General features: G+C 53.3%; 1 protein-coding gene across 1 annotated transcript in view; it reads left to right on the top strand.

Annotated features, from left to right (window-relative positions):
• The first annotated feature begins 4,478 nt into the window (after positions 1 to 4,478).
• Positions 4,479 to 22,535, top strand: part of ANO2 (anoctamin 2) — a 248,636-nt gene continuing 230,579 nt past the window's right edge. The window contains exons 1-3 of the mRNA XM_031444274.2: positions 4,479 to 4,530; positions 8,036 to 8,220; positions 9,335 to 9,661. Coding sequence (XP_031300134.2) covers positions 4,521 to 4,530; positions 8,036 to 8,220; positions 9,335 to 9,661 — 522 coding nt within the window. The 5' untranslated portion in view covers positions 4,479 to 4,520. The remainder of the gene's footprint in view (positions 4,531 to 8,035; positions 8,221 to 9,334; positions 9,662 to 22,535) is intronic.

Below are 22,535 nucleotides of genomic sequence, written 5' to 3'. Positions count from 1 at the left end.
ATTGGTGCAGCGACTTTTTGGTGATAAATTACCAATTCCTACCTCTATCTTCTCCTTGTTACAAGCCTGGGATGTCTAGGGTATCTGAATGGTAGGCAAACAACTGGGGTTTAACTCAGAGACCGTCCGCTGAGGTTCAGATTCATCCCCTGCAAGCTGACTCGGGCATCCCTGGAGCACCCTCACAGTTTAAGGGAGTCTCCAACCCCTATCCAAACCCACTCCCAGGAAGGGCACGTACACCTCAGGGTGCAGGGAAACACAGGCGCATCTTTCCTGGAGGCTTTTTTTTTTTTTAAAGAGGAAGCAAATTGAGGCAGCGTTTCGGGGAGCAGGACCTGACCCTGCTTCACCTCCCAAATGATACTGAGTAGACGGATACGTTTGGCAGGACTGACCTTGCCTGGAAAATGATTTTGTTGGATGTCTTGTTTGTGGTGGCTCTTGAGAGGCGTGGAGTGGGGAGGTGCTCACTCCATCGGCATGAACAGTGGGCAGAAGGGACTGGAAGGTAGGCATCAGCCATCGTGAGACTTTGTGAATCGGTGTGGAGGGACACCCGAGACCATGTGGACGCTGGTCCAGGACAGCAGGTCCCAATGAACAGGGTTAGGTCTCAGCCCAAAGGCAGGTGGCAGGTGGCAGGCGGCAGGCGAGGGAGGATCGTAGACAAGGTGGGCCTCTCCCAGGGGTTGACGGGACTCTGGGCCCTGCATTTGCCTGGGCTTTGTTCTTGGGACCTGACAGCAGAGCCCTGCCCCTGCTGCGGGGCATCCAGGGCACAGTTGCCTTCTCACTGTGTCTGCCATGCATTGCCATTTTGGGAACCAGGGACCTGAGAAAGTCCTTTCCAGCCACCTCCATCGCTCTCTGAGTTGCCCCTATGTGGCCACTTGGGCCTCTTTGCTGGCTGATGGAAGAAGGTGGGTTGGGGGTGGGGATGGGTTCCAAACACCAACCTCAGGTTCTGGTCTGGTTTCTCTGTGCACCTTCTCTGCCATCTCCCACCGCTGGGCACGGCAACAGGGCCAGAGGCATTTGGGGAGCTTGTCTTTCATTTTCTCTAACAAGGACCCGATTTTCTGGAAATTCATCCATCCTGTGGACCCTTCTACTGGCTGAGAGAAGCTTGTCTAGGCCTGGCATTCCTAGAGCACATGAACTTGACCTCTAGAGACGAGAATCTTGCCTGTAGTTACAAAGTAGAATCAGTCTTTATTTGTGATCCGATGGCTGGGGTGGGAGGAGTTTGAGTGGAGATTGCATTAAATGAAGGAACCAGCCATGTGGACATCTGGAGAATGATCTAGCAAAGGCCACAGAAGTGAAAGATCCCGTGGCAGCAAGGTGCTTGGGCTGTCCCAAAACGGGGGAACCCGGACGCCTGGAGGGAGAGGGTGAGAGTGAGCGGGTCACGCAGAGTCTCGGAGCTTGGGCTGTGTGTTTTTGACTTTGCAAAAGAAAGGGAAGACTAACATTCATCCAGCAGTTGCTGTGCACCAGACACCGTGCTTCGCTTCACAATAAATTTGGGGGTCAGTAGTAAGACCATTTCATTGAAGAGGAAGTTGAGGTTCACCTCACCTTGTTGCTTTTGTCGTGCTCTTGAGGAGCCATTAGAAGGAAGTGTAACTGCCAGCAAGGAGAGGATGGAGGGTGGGAAATGTGGGTGGAACTGGGGCCTTAAGAGAGATACTAATTTTGCAAGGCTGTGGTCATAGTCCAAGCAAGGGTTACCTTGACACGATTTCCAATCTGGAATCATCATGGTTAGTTCATCTGGTGGGACCAAGCCCAAGAAGGCTGGTTGTCATCACGAAACTCCTAAGGCAGCGTGCCACTGTGATCTGCAGGGGACATGCCTTCATGAGCACAGGTTACCTGAGCTCCACATCTGTGGTTCACAGGCACATGGGAGGCCGACCCAGGGACCACTGGGGGCAGAGGACTTGCCCAGTGTCCTGATGGGCTCTAGCAAACCTGGCTCCCAATCGTCTCTGTTGATCTGCATACGATGCGCTTGTACGTTCAGCTCTCATCAGTTCAGAGGACACCGGCTGAGCCAGATACCATGCCAGTGCCAGAGCTAGAACCATCAACAAGGGCGCGTACTGTCAAGACCTAACGTTCTGGACTCCTGGTCCCCTAAGATGATCTTAATAGGAAAGCAGCCACATCCACTGTTGCTGGACACGGGCAGGGGGAGCCAGGGTCAGGCATGGGCTCGTTCAGACGACACCAGTGAAGTTAGCCCTGTTTATACTTCAGTATTTCAAGAGGTACTAGAGGTCTTTCTTTGGCTGCTACTGACAACCCTGCCTTTCCTCCAGAAACGCTAAGGAAATAATTTATAAGTCTGTCTGGCCAACAGCTCCATGTAAGATAACTTGTGCTGAAACTACTGAAGGCTTGCAGGTCTCACAATTAGCTGACGTCAGACCCTCCCTCTGTGTAGCGAATGCAAGTATAAAGCGTATCACCTTTGCATCTTCTGACTGGTTCACTGACGAAGGGAAAATTCCCACTTTCTAGCAGTTGCTGATGCCTGTAATCATCGTAAACTAATTAAAAATAGCTTGAAGAGGGGAGGGTATAGCTCAGTGGTAGAGTGCATGCCTAGCGTGCGCGAGGTCCTGGGTTCAATCCCCAGTACCTCCATTAAAAGTAAATAAATAATAAACCTAATTACCCCCGCCCCCCAAAATAAAAAAACTTTTAAAAAATTATAAAAAATAGCTTGAAAAATTAAAAAGTAATAATACATCCCCATTGTGGAAAAAAATCAAACACAAATAAATAAAATACATATTTTTAATATTTTGGTAATTACTCTTTGCCCTAAATCCTTTTTAATCTTTTTATTTTTGGCTATGTCAGATAACCATTTCTATTTATTATTTATTACTCTTGAGACAAATTACAAAAAAGGAAAACCTAGTTATAATACAACTTAAACCAAGGATACATTAACAAATGCCAAATAATGAGAGATTGGGAACATGCTGTTATAGCCCCAAACCTAGATAAGAATAGGAAGTGTAATTGAGCAACAACTGATCTGTGAGCTCCCTGACAGGCAGATCAGAAAAGAGATGAGTTCCGTCAGTCTCACCGCTTAATAAAAGGAGACTAGCTCATCAACATTAAACTTTCAGAAGACTGTCACAGTGATATTTGTGATTTTTATAGAAGACATTGCCCAGCATAATGAGCTGTAGTTTTATTAATAGGTTTTTAGAAAAGTGTTATTCATCACATGAGCATTTATTGTATAGTTTCTGATTTTTTTTAAAAGAGGTGTTTCTGTTTTATTCTTTTCTGATCCATTCTATTCTATTAAAAAAATGCTGTTTGCAAACCATTAGATAACCAACTATTGGGTTAAACCTCTAACTTGAAAAGTAGTGGCTTATCATGTAGAAACCTTACCAGCGAATGGTCCTTTTAGACCTGTGACTCTCCATCCCTTTTTCCTCTCCTGCATGAGAAAGGCATACAAGACCCATCCATCAGGAGCAATTCTTACCCAGGTTTCCATCTGCTATCTTTTCCTTTCATCCCGAAGAACATCCTTTAACAGTTCTTCGAGTGCATTTCTGCTGGTGACGAATTCTCTCAGCCTGTGTTTTTATGGAAAATGTCTTTATTTTCTCCCATTTTTGTGGGTTGTATATTCACTTTATTTGTGATGCTTTTTGAATATTTTAAAATTCTGATGAAGGCCAGTTTGTCTGTTTTTTTCCTTGATTCCTTGTGCTTTGGGCATAATAGCTAAGAAACCATAGCCTAGCCCACGGTTATGTAGAGTTACTTCCATTTTGTTTTCAGACAGTTTTACATTTTTAGCTATTTTATTTAAGCCTATGATTCATTTTGCAAAAGTTAATTTTGTATATAGTGTGAGGGAAGGGTCTGACTTCATTCTTTTGCATGTGAATATCTAGTTTCCCCAGCACTATTTCCACGTTTCTTTCCTCACTTCTTGGCACCCTTGTTGAAGTTCAAGGGTTTATTGATTGATTTATTGTCTATCCTTACGAGACGTGCTCATACATATACTCGTAAATATTTACTATTCTCCACGTTGATAATGAAGGCGCTGGATTAGTTAGGGTGATGCTCAGCTGGCTGCTCTAATGAGTAGACCGAGAAATAAGGTGCGGAACACAATACTTCACTTCTTGCTAAAGTGATGGGCTCAGGTGGGTAGACAGGTTGGTGGGGTGGCTCTTTTCCATAAAGCTTTTCGGGGCCCCAGGCTAGCGGAGGCTCAGCCAGCTTCAACGAGGACTCCCGAGGTGGCCCCGAGAGTTGCCGCTGCAGTTATCTGAAAGGGGGAAGGAGCACGGAGGAGCGCGCAGGAGCACGCAGGGACGGTTTCTAGGGGCCAGGCCTATAAATAGCACATATCACTCTGTTCACATTCCTCTGGCTGGAATTCAGTCTCGTGGCCACGTCTAACTGCAAGAGAGGCTAGGAAGTATGTGGTCTAGCTGTGTGTTCGGGGAGAAGAGGAGACCATGGATTTTGGTAAGCAGCTGCGTCTCTGTCGTAGGGGCCTATGGAAAATGGTAAGTTTGGTGTGGCACACTCATTACACGGTGCTAAAGGTACAGATGTGCACGTTCGTCTCCCCGAGTAGGCTGTGAAATCTTCACATTTCAGTACCCAGGACAGGACAGGCTATGTGCTCAGTGCTTATTAAGTGGCTTTTGAATGAATGAATGAATGAATGGTGTGAGCTTCTGGGACAGTAGCTGGCCAACAGATTCAGTTGCTTCTTTTTAAAAAAATATTAAAAAAAATTTTTTTACAAAGTGCTATCTGGCTAATGTGAGTTAGAAAGCAGGTGAGGTCATTGTGAGTCTTCTTTTAACTGTGAAAAACATACGTCATTTGTCCTTGAAACCCAACCAATTGGATTCTTTGAGACCTGAAGTTTGAATTTGATTTATCTTTGGGGAACTCAGTCCTTTGCAGAATTTAAGTACATACGTCTATGAAATTAATACGTTGGGTTAAAGGAAAGAGAAAAAGAGAAATTATAAAAATAATATATGAACCAGAGATATGGTTGCATATTTTTCAAAAATCTTTCAATGGAAATTTTATTATGAAGGATTTAACCAAAATACTTAGCTGTGGGACTTGGCTATGATCCTTCGAAGTTGGGTGAAATGATGAAACTCTACCTGAGGGCCACCTTTTAAGAAAGCTGATTTTTAAATGCGTGCTGTATTAAGATGGTATTCTGCACTTCTCTCTAGCCTCCTCCTGGAACGGCAGCTGTGATTGGAGGAGCTGTCTCAGGCTTTAACCTCAGAGCTGGCTCATTTTGGGCAACAGAAATCTGTTCCACCTTCTTTGGAGAGAAGGGAATAAGAGCGAAATCGTCAATCTTGGTTATACCTAGGAGGAAGAGAAAGTGTGTGGGTTTTTTTTTTTTACCAATACTGATGAATTCTGCAACACCAGCTGGGTGTCTCGGTTCTGACCTTGTCTCCCTGGAGGTAGCGTCAGATCCCGCAGGTCAAAGTCTCAGCCCTACAGGACCCCCTCCCCGCCCCCGCCATACCCCTTTCAGATGCCAGCCGCAAGTCCAGGTGGCCACCTGTGCTTCAGACCCACTGGCTATAAATTGGAGGTTCCCATGCCCGCCTCCTTGGGTTCAATTAACTTCTTAGAGTGGCTCACAGAACTCAGAGAACTCAGAGAGACATTTTATGTACTAGATCACTGGTTGGTTATAAAAGGATACAACTCAGGAACAACCAGATGGAAGAGAAGCGTGGGACAAGGTGCCTGGGAAGGGGCCGGGAGTTCCGTGCCCCCAGGTGTGCTGTTCTCCCACATCTTCACCTGTTTGTCAACCTGGAAGCTCAGTGAGGCCCATCCTTTTGGGGGCCTCGTTATGATGGCCGTTGGTGATGACTAAGCACAATCTCCAGCCTCTCTCTCCTCCCAGGAGGTCAGAGGGTGGAAGGGGAGGTGGGACTGAAAGTTCCACCCTCTAATCACAAGGTTGGCGTCACTGGCAACCAGCCCCCACCCTTAGGTTCCCTAGGGGCTTTCCAAAAGTCAGTTCATTGACATAACAAAAGACACCTTGCCAGCTCTCCACATTTAGGAAATTCTAAGGGTTTTAGGGGCCCCTTGCCAGGATCAGAATGAAGATCAAAAGTATATTTCTTATAATAAATCACAGTATCACACATGCAGAGCCCAGGAGGGTGGCTAAGCCACAAACACCTAGGATCTCTTGTTCAAGACAGCTTGTGCTAAAAGCCAAGGGAAAGGTGTGAAAGGAAAATCCAAATGGAGTCAGTATTGCTAAGAGAGAGCAGGGCCCAGGCAGTGGTCATCTAAGTGTCAGAGGGCAAGTGGAGGGGCCAGGATGGCCAGTGGGGCCCTGGAGGCCAGTCCCAAACCCCAGGTGGCACCGTTAGAGGATGTTGGCTCCTGGAGAGTGGTTTGACTAAAGCTTTGGGCCGACTCTGAATCTGAGCTACCCCGAGCGAGTCATACGTGTGAATGTGAACTGCTGTCAAGGAAGGTGGACGTTGAGTGACATCACCTGTATCACCTGCCCAGGGGTGCACTGGGATGGCCTCCGGCTGTTTGGACATGCATGCAGAGGTTTCCAGGCTTCCCCTGGGATGCGGAGCCCTGTTCTCCCTTCAGCCCTGGGCAGAAAGGCACGAGGGGAGAGGGATGAACACGAGGGATGAGCAGAGGCTGGGGACCCAGGAAGGAGGCCTCTCCCTTGATATCCTAAGCTGGAGCCCCCACCCCCATCACACCACCAGCACGCATGCCCACTCCTGCTCCTCTGTGTTCTGTCCCCTGCCTGCAAGTTACTTCAAGACCTGGCTTCAGGCTTAATTCCTCCTGAAGCTCCTTTGACTCTCCAGCCTTTCCAGTCTCTCTCAATATAGACCAGAACACACAGTCTTGAAACAAACCATGAAATCTTTACTTGCTGGTCATAACTGTGTTTCCCGCACGTCAGCTTTATCTTCACAAAGAGATGATGCTTTTCTCCAGCGCAGGGACCAAATGTTCCAGGTCTCCCGGAAGTGTCCGCGGAGAGCTGGGTGCACAGGCAGCGGCTCCCCAACCTGGTAACTGACCAGAAGCTCTGTTTCAAGAGACCGGGAAGGGCGGCCTTTTGTTCATGCATTCATTCAGCTGGTGCTAAGGGCTGGCTGGCTGCTTAAGGTGTGATTTCTGCTCACACCTAGGTTAAAGTGAAGACACGAAGGATGATTATGACAAGCACGTTCCACTGCATACCTGTAGGCTCATCTCTCCTTCTCAGTCTCACGCCAACCCTGCAAGTCTGGGATCCTCATCTGACAGTTGGAGAAACAGGCGCAGAGGTCTCAGCGCCAGCAGGTGGCCGGGCTGAGGAGTGAGCCCAGGCGCATTGCAGGGCGGCTCTGGGGGCCCCAGCGGGGCTGGGGAGCTCTGAGGCTTTGGTGGGGGCAGCAGCTGTTTGGGGAATGTTCAAGGGCCTGGGAGGTGGCCCTTTCGTCAGAGGCCGCCCCTGCCCTGAGCCTCAGGGCTGTCCTTGCTCTCTCCTTGGGAGCGTGGGGGCTGCCAGGGTGCCCACTGATCTAGAGGCTAAGTGCCTGGCATTAATTCCAGGTGTCTCTCCAGGCACTGCCCCACCCACCCTGCCCTGTGGGCACCACCCCTCTCCTCCTGTCTGCGAATTAGAGGACATTATGACAGCCATCATCAGAAGGAGCTCCTGCTGGTGGCTGCAGGCTGCGCGTGCGTGTGTGTATGTGTGTGTGTAATGGGGCGAGACCCCCCTGCCCACCTTCCACACTCCACCCTCCCCTGTGGCCAGTGTGAACCTGGCTAACTAATCCTGTGAGGGCTGACTGGGGAGGCAGCTGTGGGGAGATGTGCCCATGTTCTTGGGGCCACTGTGGTGTCCCCTCTCAGTTGCCTCCATTTCTTTGTGTCCTGTGTCCTGGGTTTCCCATCACCTGAAGCTGCCCTCCCTGCTTTGTCCTTCCTCTCACAGATATCCCCCTGCTCCCTGGCTCCCCACGCCGGCTGAGCCCGCGGGCAGTGGTCAGAGGAGACCAGGGCCCCAAACATGAACAGCAGTACCTCAAGGTGCCGGGTCCCCGAGCCCAGGGTCTGCGGGGCACTTCCACCCGAGAGTCTGGCCAGCCGTCCGGTGGAGGGAGCTCCCACAGGTGCTCTGTGAGTATTGGGGTAGATGGCTGGGTGACTCTGATGGGGGGGCCCACTTGACTGGGGGACCCTCCACTTCGGGGGCAGGTATGTGTCAGACAGAGAGAGAGAGAGGATTGGTTTTGGTTAGGGCCTTTTCCTCTCCTCTTTCTCCAAGCCATGGTGGCACAGTGCCCCAGCAGGGCTGGTGTCTTCTGCTCCAAGGAGGACAGGGAAAGCGGAGGTGTGAGACGCCAGGTGGCCCCACCTATTGGTCTGCAGGCTTCGTGGCTCACCTCCCATAGGTCTGAGGAACCAGACCTCTGCTGTGACGGCTCAGGCTCTCCCCTGTGCCCAATGCTTCATCTGGTTGCCCAGGTGACCTCTCAGGTGGCTGCCGAGGCAGCTGGGTATCAAATCAGTAATAAACAGAGAAACACCCAGAGGGGAGGCAGGTCCCTCCCCGACTCCGCCTCGTTCTTTCTCCTCTTCTCTCAGCTCCCATCTCTGGGAGTGGACGTGAGTGACTGCTGTGGTCTTGGGTAGGGTCCTCACCAGTGGCTGGAGAGGAGGAGGAGGAGGATGTGGGGCTGTGAGGGGCAGAGGGCACAGTGAATCTCCGTGGGGTGGGGTGGGCTAGGCGACTAGAAATTGGCTTTTGTTCCAATGGATCCAGAGAGCCTGCCGGTGAGTACTATGTGTTTGCAGGCGGCGGGTGCAGATCTGCAGGAAGGTGGGGTGCCGTCGTGCGGGCGGAGGGCCGTGTGTGGAAGCGCACCCGGGTGATGCGTACGTGCCCAGATGTGTGCGGAAGCGCGGGGCTGTGCGCATGTGCGGGCGGGGGCTCTGTGCGTGGAGGCCGGCGGTGGGATGTGCAGGGTTCGTGCAGCGTGTGCATCTGGGTACGTGCGTGTGCGCGTGCGCGGGGGCCCGCGGGCCGGGGCCGCGAAGCGCTGGCTGGAGGCTCTGAGCGCCGGCCCTGGCCGTGGCCGATGAACTCGGGCCCCTGCGTCCTTTCCCTGGGGCAGCGAGGGCCCTGGTTCCCAGTCTGCACCCCTGGGCGCAGAGCACAAGGTCGGCCACCCGGGTCGCTCGCCCCTGCCTCACTGGGCCTCACCGCCCGTGTCCCGGCCTCTCTGACCAGGTCATCAACAACTACCTGGACGCCAGTGAGCAGGTGTCCTCGGAGGCCCGTCTCAGCCGCATGCACTTCCATGACAACCAGAGGAAGGTGGACTATGTGCTCGCCTACCACTACCGGAAACGCGGGGCGCACCCCGGCCACGGCTCCCCCGGCCACGCGCTGGCCGTCATCTCCAATGGCGAGACGGGCAAGGACCCCCGCGCAGGGGCTCCCGGTGACATTGACCTGGGGCCGCTGGACGCCCTGGAGGAAGAGAGGAAGGAGCAGCGGGAGGAGTTTGAGCACAACCTGATGGAGGCCGGTCTGGAGCTGGAGAAGGACTTGGAGGTGAGTCCAAGAGGGTGGCCCAGGGGGTGGGGCGGGATGGCCCTGCGGACTGGGCTCCTGGTGATCAGTGTCACCTGCAGGAAGCCTTGGCTTTTTTTCTGGCAGGTGGCTTTTTTCTTTTATTTTGGTGGACAAACCAGATTGTCTTGTTCAAGGACTTGAGGAAGAGTTTTGAGGTCCCAGGTGGTGGTGGAGGAGGCAGGGACATGCTTTGTGTTCTGTGGTCCTCGGCTTCGTCAGAGACAGAAGGCAAGGCGTTTCCTCCTGGCTCGCCATCCTGTGATGGTTTCCTTGGGCTGAAGCCCTGGTTTCATGTTGAACTTTGGATGAAAATTCCTCTATAGAGGACTTATCTCAGTAAGGGATGTGCTTGCCTGGGGCCCCCAGGAGGTTGGTTATTTGGGAACTGACATCAGACGTATTTCATCAGCTTGTGAGCTGTATGTATTCTCACCTCTGATCAGTAGGCAGCCTAAGGAAATGCATTTATCAACATATCTATCCATCCATCCATCCTTCATTCACTTCTCCATTTCTCCATATCACAATGATCCTTTAAAGATGACCTGCCCTTGCCATCCCCTCCAAAACCGTCTCCTGCCCCTCCCTCCCTCCCCCATCTGCTCTGCTTAAATGCTGCCTCCTTCTAGACATCTTCCCTGACCGTCTTAGATGAAGTTCGCTCACCCCCATCTCTCAGTCCCTTGACCCTGCTTGATGTCTCTTCATCATACTTAGCATCTGAAATAACACGGTAGACTTACTTGTCGTTCATCTGTGCCCCTACCGGCTCCGTAAAGGCAGGGGTCCTGTTTGGTTCACTGCTGTATCCTCAGCCCCTGGCACGGAGTCTGGCACATAGTAGGAGCTGAACAAGTGTTAGTTGAATACATATGTGACGTCCCTGGGCCTCGGGTTCCTCATCTGCAAAATAATGGACACCCACTGGGTCGTTAGACAGGGCAATGGGAACATCTCACATAATGTCTGGTATACAGTAGGTGCTCAATAAACACCCATTATGGTGATAGGAAAAAGGTGTCATGCTGAGGGTTGGGGTGACATTCTCATCAGAAACCTGTTTTGTTAGATTCACGTTAATGCCACCCCTGAACTGGAAGGGATCCCGGAGGTCATTCATCCGTTTTTCTGTCCCCAGGAGGGCGTGTGGCCTGGCTCAGGCCCCTGTGTTGACCTGTGCTGCTTATCCAGACTCTCACTAGGGGCCCCGCCTCTCTCTAGTCTTTCTGCCAGTGTAGGGATGTGTGCTCTTTTAGGGCCACTTGGGGCTGCCTTGCTGTGAGGGTGCTTTCCCTTTTGGGAACCCAAAGCTCTCTTGGTGCCTCTGATGGGGTCTGGTGGGAAGGTTTCTCGAGGTAGTGGTGTGTTTTGAAGGCTGTACAAGATGCTTGTGGCATGACCCCTGTGAGAGGCTGTGGGCCAGGCACCTTCTCTGGGTGTCAGGGACTCAGGGAGCATCGGGGAGTGGAGGCCTGGGCCTCGGGTGGCTGCTGAGCTGGGGAACAGCATCCTTCTCCAGAGGTGGACTCGGGTCTGAATACAGGTGTTCACAGCCCAGGTCTGGCGCCTGCCAGCCTCACGACCTTGGGCAAGTGACTCAGTCCTTTTGAGTCGGAGTTTCCTTGTCTGTAAGAATGGAAAACAATACATTTTTCATTGGGTTGCGACGAAGATGAAACAAGACAGCTAAGTAAAGTGTCTAGAACAGTAACCGTGAGGAAGAGTTACTGCTGTTGTTATTATGTACAGTTGCCAGATTCAGCAAACGGAAATTCAGGGTGCTTATTTCAATTTGAATTTCAGATCAGTGATAAATGATTTTTAGCATAAGTGTGCCCTATGTAATATTGGGAACATGTCCTAAAAATGATTGGTCTGGGAGGGAGCATGTGGTTAGCATGCACGAGGTCCTGAGTTCAATCCCCAGGACCTCCACTGAAAAAACTAAATAAACAGACCTGATTACCGCCCCCCCCCCCGCAAAAAAAGCCTAAAAAGAAAAATCTATTGGTCTGAAATTCAAATGTTACTGTCCTTGTACCTTTCACTACTTCTGCGAGCATCCCCGCGATGTTCGCTGCCCTCCGGCAAGTTTTATTGTGGTTGCTACTGGATTTTCCTGCCTTCGGCTGGGAATTAGGAGGGACCAGAGGTAGCTCTTAGGACTGACCAGTGTGGGACGGGGGCGTGGAGCATGCCCTGGACTGTTGTCGCTGTTGTGTAACTGCCAAAAGCTCCCCCCTCCCACCCCCCACTCCGGCTTCAAGGCCTAGTGAACTCTTCTTTCCTGGGGTGTCCCCAAGCTACTCAGCCTCCCCCAAGTCCCCTCTGTCACCAGAGTCTCCACCTCTCACGTAGCCGTTGTGTCTTACTGTCTCGCAGTGTTTTCTTTTTCTCCCTCTCTTTTCTAAAAGTATTCGTTTGGGCAACTCTGATGCAAAGAGTTGAGTCAATCACAGTTCTCAGTCACGACGCGGACGTGTTATTACCACTGGTCTGCACACGGACCTTCTTGTCGCTCATTTAAGTTCCCTCTGCCCTTCACTGCCTGCTCCCTCCGCAGGCGACACTGCCTTGTGTTTCTGGAAATGTATAGTGTCTTTTTCTGCTTTATGCAATTTTTTTCATCAAAACAATAGACTTTATTGTTTAGAACAGTTTCGAATTTGCAGAAAAACTGGACAGAGAGTCCGCCTCTCCCGTGTACCCAGCTTCCTCTGTTATTAACAGTAACGTCTACACGGACATGGTACCTCTGTCACAGTCAGTGAGCCAATGTGGATACGCTGGCATTAACTAAGATGCCTACTCTGTTCAGATTGCCTTAGTTTTTACCTCCTGTCCTTTTTCTGTTGCGGCCCGGATCCCATATTCTGTGTAGTTGTCGGGTCTCCTTAGGGCTCCTCTTGGTGGCGATGGTTTCTCCAAACTGTTCGCACTTTTAATTTTCCTGAGAGGCACTGAGTTTTACAGCCATTCTGCTTCTTACCCTTTCCCCTCTGCGCTTTTTCAGACCATTCACCTTCTGCACATGCATCTGATCCGTTTCTTTCCCTAATGGGTGATCGCTAGTCTGCCTCATCACTCCCCTCACGATCGTGGGCACCCAGGTTGCCTCCAGCTGTGTTGCCTTTCAGTCCAGCAAGGTTGAGAATGAATTGTCACCTCCTTCCGGACCCTGGTCCCATGATCTTCTCCACCAGCCCCCAAGCCATGCTGGTGATAAACGCTGGTTAGAGCTGGAGACCGTGAGGGTCTGCACAACTTTCTGGGGACCTGTTAGGGTCTGAACGATTCTTCTCTGTGTCAAGATGCCCAGCCTCTGGCCTTGAGCAGCAGCCTGGAACGGGCCCCTCACCGATGTGGCGACATTGTTCGGCTGCACCTGGTGGCCGTCTGGGGAGCAGGTGCAGCCGCCCCACCTGCTCCGCCGTCCCCGCTCTTCTGGGCTGGGTTCTGGTTTCTCTTTGATTTTAAGACAATGGAGAGGAAGTGGGCTTCTATCAGAGATCCCTTAAAACTATTCCCTCAGCCTTTCAGATGAAAAGAACTTCGTACACACCAAACCCTGGCTGATGGAGTATCGTGGGATTCATTTTGGACCCTGGTTGGTGTCTAGACGTGCTTTAGACAGGAGAACTGGTACCTCACCTTGCGTTTGGTGTTTCGCTTTTCATTTGGTGTGTGTATGTCCACGTGTTGACATTGCACATGTTTGTATTTTCCAGACTAGTCAGTGTTTGTTGGATGACTAGACCACAGTTTGCTCTGTTTTCTTATGTTTGGCCAGTTGATTAGAATTTCATCTGAAGACCTAGTGGGGATGCCTGTGGGTGACAGAGGTCCCTGCATCCTCACTGCCAATTTGCATAAACGAGGGCCTCCTGTTTGGAGTTGGGCGTCGCTGCCAAACGGGAGGCTAATGCAGGCAGTTGAGGGACTCGCCCAGCCTTGAGCCTCCAGGCAGCCTGTAGAGTCAGCGGGCTGAACAAGGCCTCCCGTGACCCACCTCCTCCTGACCCCCTGCCCTGACCCAGGGAACCGGAAGGACAGAGGCAGAGACCCACATGCTTGGGTGGCACCGTGGGGAATCTCGGGGGTGGGTGAGCCCCCGAGGCAGGAGCGTGTGTTGCACTTGGTGGGCCGGGAGGGCATGTTTGTGGCCTTGTGTGTAAAGACCTTCTCCCAGCCCGCAGGCCCTGAAATTCCAGCAGGCATGGCCCCAAACTTCATCTCGTGGGCCACTGATCATCCCAACTGGGAATGGGGAGAGGGCATTGCCGGGAGGCCCGGTGCCCCCTTACTTGGTGCTGGCTCTCCTGGGATTAGGGCACCGGAGAACCGGCAGCAGAAGCTGCCTTTAATCAGCCTGGTCTGGCATCTCCGCAGGCCCAGGGGCTGCTCCCGGCAGAGTCAGGCGTGGGGCAGGGGCGGAGTGCCCGCCGGGAGGCCCCAGGGGTCCATAGCTTCATGCCTTGGTGTTGGGAACCCAAGAATGGCCAGATTCCTGCTCTCTCTCTGCAGAGAGGATACCCCCTCCCCAAAGGGCATAGGATGTCTCTGACACTGACTCCTCACTCACCCCACGGCCCTGATATCTGACGTCTCAACCCGAAGTACTGTGCCGAGCCAAAGGAGACGCCTGGAGGACACTTGGGGGATGGGACTCATGACCTCCCAGTGGGGCTCATTTAGGAGGGGAAGGTGGTGGGCCGGGAAAGTCAGAACACTGCCTCACCTTCAAACTGGAGGCCACTGTTCTTGACCTTTGTCATCACCCCTCTTTCTCACCTCTTTTCCAGGAAGAGTTTTTTTTTAAGGCTCTGCATTATTTATTTATTTTATAAATTAATTTATAGAGGTACTAGGGATTGAACCCAGAACCTCACGCTTGCTAAGCATGCCCTTTACCACTGAGCTATTACCCCTCCCCCTCCGAAGAGTTTTCACACATCTGATTAACAGCTGATGGGAACATCCGTCCTCCTAGGCCTTTGGACAGAGGTGGGGCAACTTTGAGAAATTGCTCTGTCTTTAGAGTGTGGTTTAGTTGGCAGCTTTAAGGAAGGAAGCCAGCCAGCTCTCCTGGGTGCCTTCTGAATCCCTTGTATCACGGGATTGCTTCCACTTGTGTGCCCTTCTTCAGACCCCACGAATATCCTGCCAGGCAGGTGTCAGTCCCATCTTTGTAAGGAGACCGGTTGCGAGGGGCTAGCTGCTCAGCCTCGGTGACACCCGTGAAGTGGCCCAGCTGGGATCTCAGACCTTCCAGGGGTCTTTGCCATCCCGGGGACGAGTGACGAGCCCTTGATGGCAGTTTCCTGTTCTGCCTTCCCCAGAATCACAGAGGTTCTCTGCAGGGGCCAGGAGTTACTGACCCAGAAAGGGACTGATTTAGGGGGCACCTTGTCCTCCTTAATAGAGGCCCATGGGGGTCAGAGGAGTAACCGCCACCTGTCCGGGCTTTTCGCCGTCCTGGAGGCTGCCCCAGGCCGGCCCTGGGTGACTGCTGCTCCTTACATGGTATCAGCCCGCAGCCCCGCAGATCAGACACCCAGAGCTGCACTGCCTTCTCTGACTCATAAAGAGCCTGTGTTGAAACAGCGTCTCCCAGCTCTTGCTTTGCAGGGAAAACGAGGACACAGGAGATTCCTGAATCCTTGGGGAAGCCTTGCTGCGTGCTTTTCTAGGGTGACAGTGTCCCCTGGAGGTCTTCCTGTCCGTGGCTCTGCCTCAGGCCCCGGGCAGGCTTCAGGTGCTGGAGTGAGGGGAGTGGTGTATTTCTATGGGGTGGGAGTCCCCACACCGCTGTTGACACCATTATGAGATGAGTCTGTTTCCTCCTTGGGATGGGACGGGGGTTTGCGTTCTTAAGAAAGGCTACAGGGAGCACACGGAGAACGCGAAGTCGGCGTTTAATGAGGCCCCAGTCCATCCCGTTTCTTGGTGATGCTCCCGCGCTGTCACAGGTGCGGGTGGCGGCCCCATGGCTGCCGGCTTGCGCTAATGACCGGGGAAGACGTGTTGATTTCCCCCCCGGCTTTGGACGTGTTCCTGTCCCACGTGCCCCGCCCTGAAGCATCCCGCTGGAGCCTAGGGCCGCTCACCTGCCTCTTTCCAGCCCCTGGGGGACTTCAGGGAAGACGACAGAGACAGTCCCAGCAGTCCTGCCCTGGGGACCGCACAGCTGAGCGGAGCGGAGCAGGGCTGCGTGGATCTGGTCTCCGAGGGGAGGCCTCCGGGCAGCCTGGGGGTGGGGATCCAGAGAGAAGCAAGGGGGGCTCGTGCTCCCCAGCCTCTTCCAGCGACTCTGCAGGGGGGCGTTTGGCCGACGGGGTCACCCCGCCACCCAGATAAGCGCTGCCCTGCTGACGAAAGAAACTGGCCTAGTGGAGAGTGGGCCCAGGGGTTAAACAGAGGGGGAAGGGCTGGGGTGCAGCTCTTCCTCAAGTCTTTTACGCCTGGTGTCTTTCTTTGACTGGCAAGCTTCCAGTGGTCCTAGGATTCCTCAAAAGGAGGAAGGGGGCTGGAAGGAGGTCCTGGGCTTTGACGGTCCTGTCCTCCCCTGCAGTGGCAGTGAGCAGGCATCAGAGGTTGACCTGCTTAGGGCTTCTGGCCTGTGCACCCCTTGCCTGGCATGTGTTTTGCTGGTTTCCTGTTACCAGGTGTGGTCTGTGAGGGATGAGGAAAGGGGGTCATGGGGATATTATAGCTGGAAGAGCTTGGAAGGGCTTGAGATGTCTCTCAATTCCGTAAGAGTGCGGGAACCGACGTCCAGGGGATGTGACTTGCCCAGGCTCACACTGCTGGTTATGCCTTAGGCACCCGAGATCCTGACTGCAGGGAGTCTGTGCGAACAGACAGGTCCAGGAGGTGAGCTCCTTCTGTCGGTTCCAGCTTCCGTGCGGCTGGGTGGCTGTCCCCCTGGGAGGCTGGGGTCTGGTGCTGTTGGATGACTGTTGGGGGTCTGTGGCTGGTTCTGCCTTGACGCTCTGCCACGCTGGTGGTTCAATATTCTGAGTATCACTCCTGCTTGTCCTTTCATTTGCATCCATCTCAGTGTTCGGTGACCAGAGGGTCTGGGGACAGTGGGTCCCCGTCCTGCTCGTCGTCCCTCTCACAGCAGTGCTGGGTATTTCTGGCTCTGAGACAAACGTGGAGGAAGGCCTTCATCTACTTGTCATTCGATAAGTTCAAAGTCTTTGTCAGCCAGACTCTGCTCGGGCAGTCACTTCAGCTGTAAAGACACCCAGAAGGAAAGCAGCTGCCAGAGGACACCCGCCCGGCTCTGTCTCTGCACCGCCCCCCCCCCCCCCCCCCCCGCCTGCCTCTCATTTAGCAGACGCTCATCTACGAGGCGCCATGTCCTGGGCGGGGGAGCTGATGACACGGAGGGCCTCTAGTCTCTCAGGGGAAGCGGGCCTGAGCCCAGAGAGTCCCACAGTCAGGTCTGCAGATGTGGGAAGAGCGTGCTGGGAGAGGGGCCGACGGTCTGGGAGGCGGGGAGGAGCCTTCCCCCTGCCTGGAAGCTCTAGGCTATGTGACCTCCCCTCCCCCGGCCCCAGGTGCCCGGGGCCCAGCGGCAGTCAGTGGGCTGTGTCCACTGCTCCCTGATCTCCAGGAAGGGTCGGCCCCCTGCAAGCTGGGATGCTGGGGAGGAGGTACAGGGTGAGGAAGCTTAGCTGACGTTAAGTGGTACATGTGGAGTCTTCTTTGAGCCTCTGAGGTCTAGAGACATCTGTTGGTTGCATCTGGTACTCAGTAGATGGTGAGGATGGTTCTGCACCCCCAGCCTTAAGTGTCCCCTTCTCTTCACTGCAGACAGGGTCTTCCTGCTCCCCGGGATCAGCTCATCAGGCTGCCCCGATTCCTTCTCTCTGGTGACCCCTGGGACTTTGTGGCAGCATCGGGGTTTTTAAACCTCGGTGGTTTTGTGTATAGAATTCATAAGCTTGGATGGTAGAAAACTGCACTTTCCCCCCCACCAACATTTAGCTGGAACACAGCATTTACTTCAGTTAAGGATATAGACACAGACCCACGTTACTGTGAGTCCCTGTGAGGCTGTCACCATGGAAGCCACACGTAGATTTGTATCATGGTGTGGTGGCCGTGCGAACCTCTAAGATCACTTCACTCATCACCATTGTGAAGCTGTGGCAGGTTTTAGATGTGCGGCTGGGTCTTGCTGTTTGATGAGTTGTTGGAGAAGCAAGTGTATCGCTGTGTCACAAGTTTGTACTTAAGTATTTTGATATCTTTGTTTCTATACATAGTGAGTCACCTCGTTATCCTGTGTAATTATTTTATGCATCTAAAAACATCCTGAGAAGGGATCCATAGGCTTCATCTGACCGCCCTAGGGCTTCAGACCCCAAAAAGGATTATGGCGCCATGAACACAACCCCGAACCTAGGAGAAGCTCAGGCAGTGAGTCGGTGACCACCCTGCCTGGCTGCCGTGTGGAAGGGAGATCAGATGAGGGCACCCACCGGCTGCTCTCTGGAGGCTGCCCGGCTCGGAGAAGGTTCCCGAGGGGTCCTGAGACAGCGGCATGATGTGCGGGGCCTGGTGACTGAGCGCACCTGTGGTGTCAGCCGGCCCCTCTGGGCTGCTCTGGGACGCTTGGCTTGGTGCCCGTGGAAGCGTGTAGTTTGACCCATAATGTGCTTGAACCCAAGAAGGAAATGGAGCAGAAAGAAGGTTGGGCTGGGCACCAGAGCACCTGGGTCCTGGGTCCCGTGCTGCCACCAGCTGGCTTCTTTCTGGACCTCGACTTCCCCGCCTGGGAAAGGAGAAGGCTGGGCATACTCAGGGGTTCTCAAACTGTGCCTGAAAGTCCTGGCTTTCCGTGGCTTAGACTGACGTGGTCTCCGCTAACATAAAAATGGATACTGTTTTCTCCATGTATGAAAACACTGCACTGATAAAGATACTTTTCTCGATTTAAAATGGTTCCTACATAAAATTGTTCTTTTCCTTCAACCTGGCTGTTGTCAGTGAGTGATTATTGAGGGCACGGGAAGTGGATGAGACGCAGAAAAATATTCATGGGAAAACTGAGAATTGGCCATTCGTGTTTAATTTTGCATTTGGTTTTGGTTGTGATTTTCTTTTGTCTGTCCTGTAAGTTCTTCCACCCAAATGGTTCCCAGTTTGAATGTTGGAATTAAGCATGCTGGTGATTTAAGGACTTTTGTAAAGGGTTCTGCAGGGAGCACTGTGCCCTGGGCGGGTTCCCCCAGCTCCGGCGGATTTCCCGGGCTGAGCAGGGTGATGGCCTTTCTCCAGGAGAAATAATGTGCCTGTTTCCATCCAGGCCACAAACAAGCAGCAGATCCCCTGCATTGCCCGCCTTCCCTGTTATGTGCTCCAGGACTGCAGGGAGGACCAGCCGCTGGTTCAGCAGGAGCAAGAGGAAGACGAGCTGGCAGCAGTGTCAGCTAATTGTCAGCCGTGTCACTATCTGCTGCAGTGGACAGTGCCCGGTGGAGACCCCACCTGCCCTCGTCCCTCCATCCCTCCCGACTTGCCTGGGGGCTCAGTGAGGCCGGCGCCTGTCTGTCTCCCTGGCAAGTTTCAAGAAATTGATGAGTGTGGCTTAGGGGCACCTCGGGAACCCTTGGTCCACTGCGTTGTCTTCCAGAACGTGGTCACCGTCCCTCGGGCATCGCTGGTCTGGGAGCCTCTCTGCTGCATCCCACCCCTACGGCCGGCAGCTCGACTCTGCAGCTCAGCAGCCAGAGGGCCTGGGTGGGGCCTGGACTGGGGACCACTCGTGTTCCTGTCGCTGTCTTGTTGAGTTTCCGCGGGGGATCTGTTGCTTCAGGCGTCGGTCTGGGGGGCTGGGGGGGGTGTGTCTGGCCGTAGATGGCCTCCCTCCTCTCTGAGCTCTCTGGCCCAGGGAGCTTACACTTAGCTCATCCTCAGGCCCTTGGAGGGCCCAGGCTTCCCAGGCCGCAGGGAGGGCCTGCGGGTTTAGCACCTTCTCGGGATCAGGAAGTCAGAAGGAGTGGAATTCGGAGAGTGTGCTGTTCGGTTGTTTTCTTTGTCAAGTGCAGACACGGGAACCCCTAAAGGCTTCGGAGCTGAAGCCGGAGCCCCAGAATTTGTGCAAGTTTGCTGCTGGCTCCCTGCCCACCCTGCCCTGGTAGTCCGTGGTCACGGCGCTTTGCCACGTGTGGTCTCGCCGTGCGCCCTGGAATTGGATGGGGTACATTCAGACTGAGCCGGCCGGGACCTGTGAGCAGGGCTCCCAGGCAGAGCGTAGAGAACTCGGGGGGAGCTCTCTCCTGCCCGTCACCGGGGTGTCCCTGGTGGCAGCAGGTAGTGGGAAGAGCCCCGGGTGCAGAGGGCAACAAGCTAGGTCGCTGATGTGGCCTTTGCCACGCCAGGTCCGTTTCTTTATCCGAGACCTGCAGCCGCACCTGCTGTGGGTGAAGGTACCTCGCACGTTGCAGGATGCCCTGGAATGAGGTGCCTTCATTTCCCCAGGTCTCGGTAGGGATGGCGTGGGCTCTGCCTGGGGCCCAAGGTGGCTCTCCCACCTGCCACATGTTGCTTTAATTTTCCGATATTTTTACCCTCCCTGTGAGCTGAGTTGAATTTCCCTCACACTCTCTGTATAAAGGAACGTGCTAATGTGTGGCTTAGGCCTCCCAGAAGGGAGGAGTGGTGGGAGCTTACTGTCTAGTCGGGAAATGAGATGCAGTCAGGAAGGCACGGATGCCGATTGCTTATTTTCTGGGTTCCTCTGGCAAAAGATCTCACAATTTCCATTATTTTAATACTGCGATCCTGATTTTGAACACCACTCCTTGCTGGTTTCATGATTTTAGGCATACCCGTTTACCATTTATACTGTTATTTGCTGAATGTTTTGGTTAAGTTAGTTCACTTTTTAAACTTACATTTATTTTAAAATGAGATATTATAAGTTACCATCCGTGGAGCACCAATGCCACCTGCCAATAAACAGCAAATAGCTACAAAGATAAACCACAACAGAAACACAGTAACATCACTCATTTCTGGCTGGAGGCTGCTGGCTGAGCTCTTGGTTGAGAAGGAAGCTCATTATGTTGTACACCTGAAACTAATATAACATTCTAACATAAATGTCAATTACACCACAATTAAAAAATAGAATAAATGATTAAAAAAATAAGGAAGGTTAGGAAGCGCCAGAGAGGTTAAAGATACGTTGACACCAAATGGAGCCTTTATCTTTTCAGGATAATTGAAAGGGGACTAACTTTTTCATTATTTAAAACTGTTCTGTGATGCTCTGTCCATCATCTAACGCTCCCTGTACTTGGGCAGAGCTACCGAAACACTTAGTGCACCCTCGGGAGTTTCACTTGTCTTCGGATGGATTGAGGACTTGGAGAACAGGGACTGTTATGTCTTCCCTTTTTGTTTGCACACAGTGTGGACACATAGTAGATACTTAACAGCCTTTGCTGAGGCAGTCCGAAGCACAACGCGTAGCAGGCTGTGCGCTGCAGGGCTGCTCGAGGAGGGGGCAGTCCCCAGGAGCTGGAGTTGGCAGGGAAGGCTTTCCCACGAAGTTGGAATCCTCTCCCTTTCCCCGGGTCCCGCCTGCACGCTCAGCAGCCTGGAGCCCTGCCCGCGTTTCCTCCCGCTCCTGTCCAGTGAGCCACTCCCATTCCTGCCTCTCCTCCTGCCCCAGCTTCCCCAAGCAGGGGAGGAAATGCCAGAGCCCTCTGCAGCTGCTCAGAGCCACCCACCCCAAGGAGCGGGCAGAGGGGGACAAAAACCAGAGGAGAGAGCGTGCACCTGTGGGGCAAACCTGAGTCCTTCAGGCTGCCCTCAGGTGCAGCGTGGAGGGGATGTTGGGGACCTGCTGCGGGAGGAGGTTGAGCCCTGGCGGTTGTCAGTGGTTTTTCCGTTTTTTTTCCCCTGTCTTCCCATCCTCCCTCCCTCTCTGGTTCTCTCCCTCTGGCCCTGGGACCTTGCTTTCGTCCCATCACCAGAAATCTCCTTCTCAGCGTTGCCAGGAACACCTGTCCTCTCCCTCCCACCACGAGGGCCTTGGGAATCGGGACCCTTCTCTCCCTGAGCATCTCCTGCTGCTTTCGGAGGAGTCAGTCATGACAAAAACACTTCTACTGTTCTAGGCACATAAAGCAACTCATTCCATCCTTGTAACAATCCTGTGGAGGATGTGCTGTGAGTGCCTTTATTTTTCAGGAAAGAAAACTGGGTTACTTGGTCAGAGTCCCGGCCAGTGCCAGTAAGGGATTCAGACCCTGCGTCTGAGTCTCAGTCACTGCAGCCCCCCACCCCCACCCCAGGGGTAACGCTTCTGCCTCCCGAGCTTGGTGTGGGGACGGGGAGTCCTTTGTCTCGCCGTCGGGGCTGTCAGCCACCAGCGCAGGTTCAGGAGAGAAGGGAGCCTCTGAACTTGAGAGTGTTCTCTCCTCGCCTCTCTGCTCTGTCTCCCCTCTTCCCTGATGAGGTGGGCGTTCACGGGTTGGGGAACGGCTGGATCCCTGCAGATACCTTTAGTTACCCACGCGCTGTGTTTGTGGCAGGAATCAATCTTCTTGGGGCCACCCTTGAGGCAGTCAGGTGGATCCAGAGCCAGCAAGCGCGGTGAGAGGCGGCTGGGGTTCCCGGGGTGTGTGTCTGGAGGTGACTCTGCAAGGCCTGGAGAGAGAATAGGTGCCGTGGTGCACAGGGCAGTGTGGTGTCCGGAGCCACTTTGGGGCCCCGGCAGGGAGGACAGTAAGCCATCCTGGAATGTCCGCTGTCAGCTCCCCCTGGGAGCAGGGCTGGGAGGAGCCCTGCGCACGTGGACCGCCCGTATCTGCCCACGGGCGTCAGCAGG

The sequence above is a fragment of the Camelus dromedarius genome, chromosome 25, assembly GCF_036321535.1.
Source record: "Camelus dromedarius isolate mCamDro1 chromosome 25, mCamDro1.pat, whole genome shotgun sequence".
NCBI classification, from domain to species: domain Eukaryota; kingdom Metazoa; phylum Chordata; class Mammalia; order Artiodactyla; family Camelidae; genus Camelus; species Camelus dromedarius.
The sequence above is the reverse complement of the archived record's forward strand: the minus strand, read 5'-3'. Positions and strand labels throughout refer to the sequence as shown.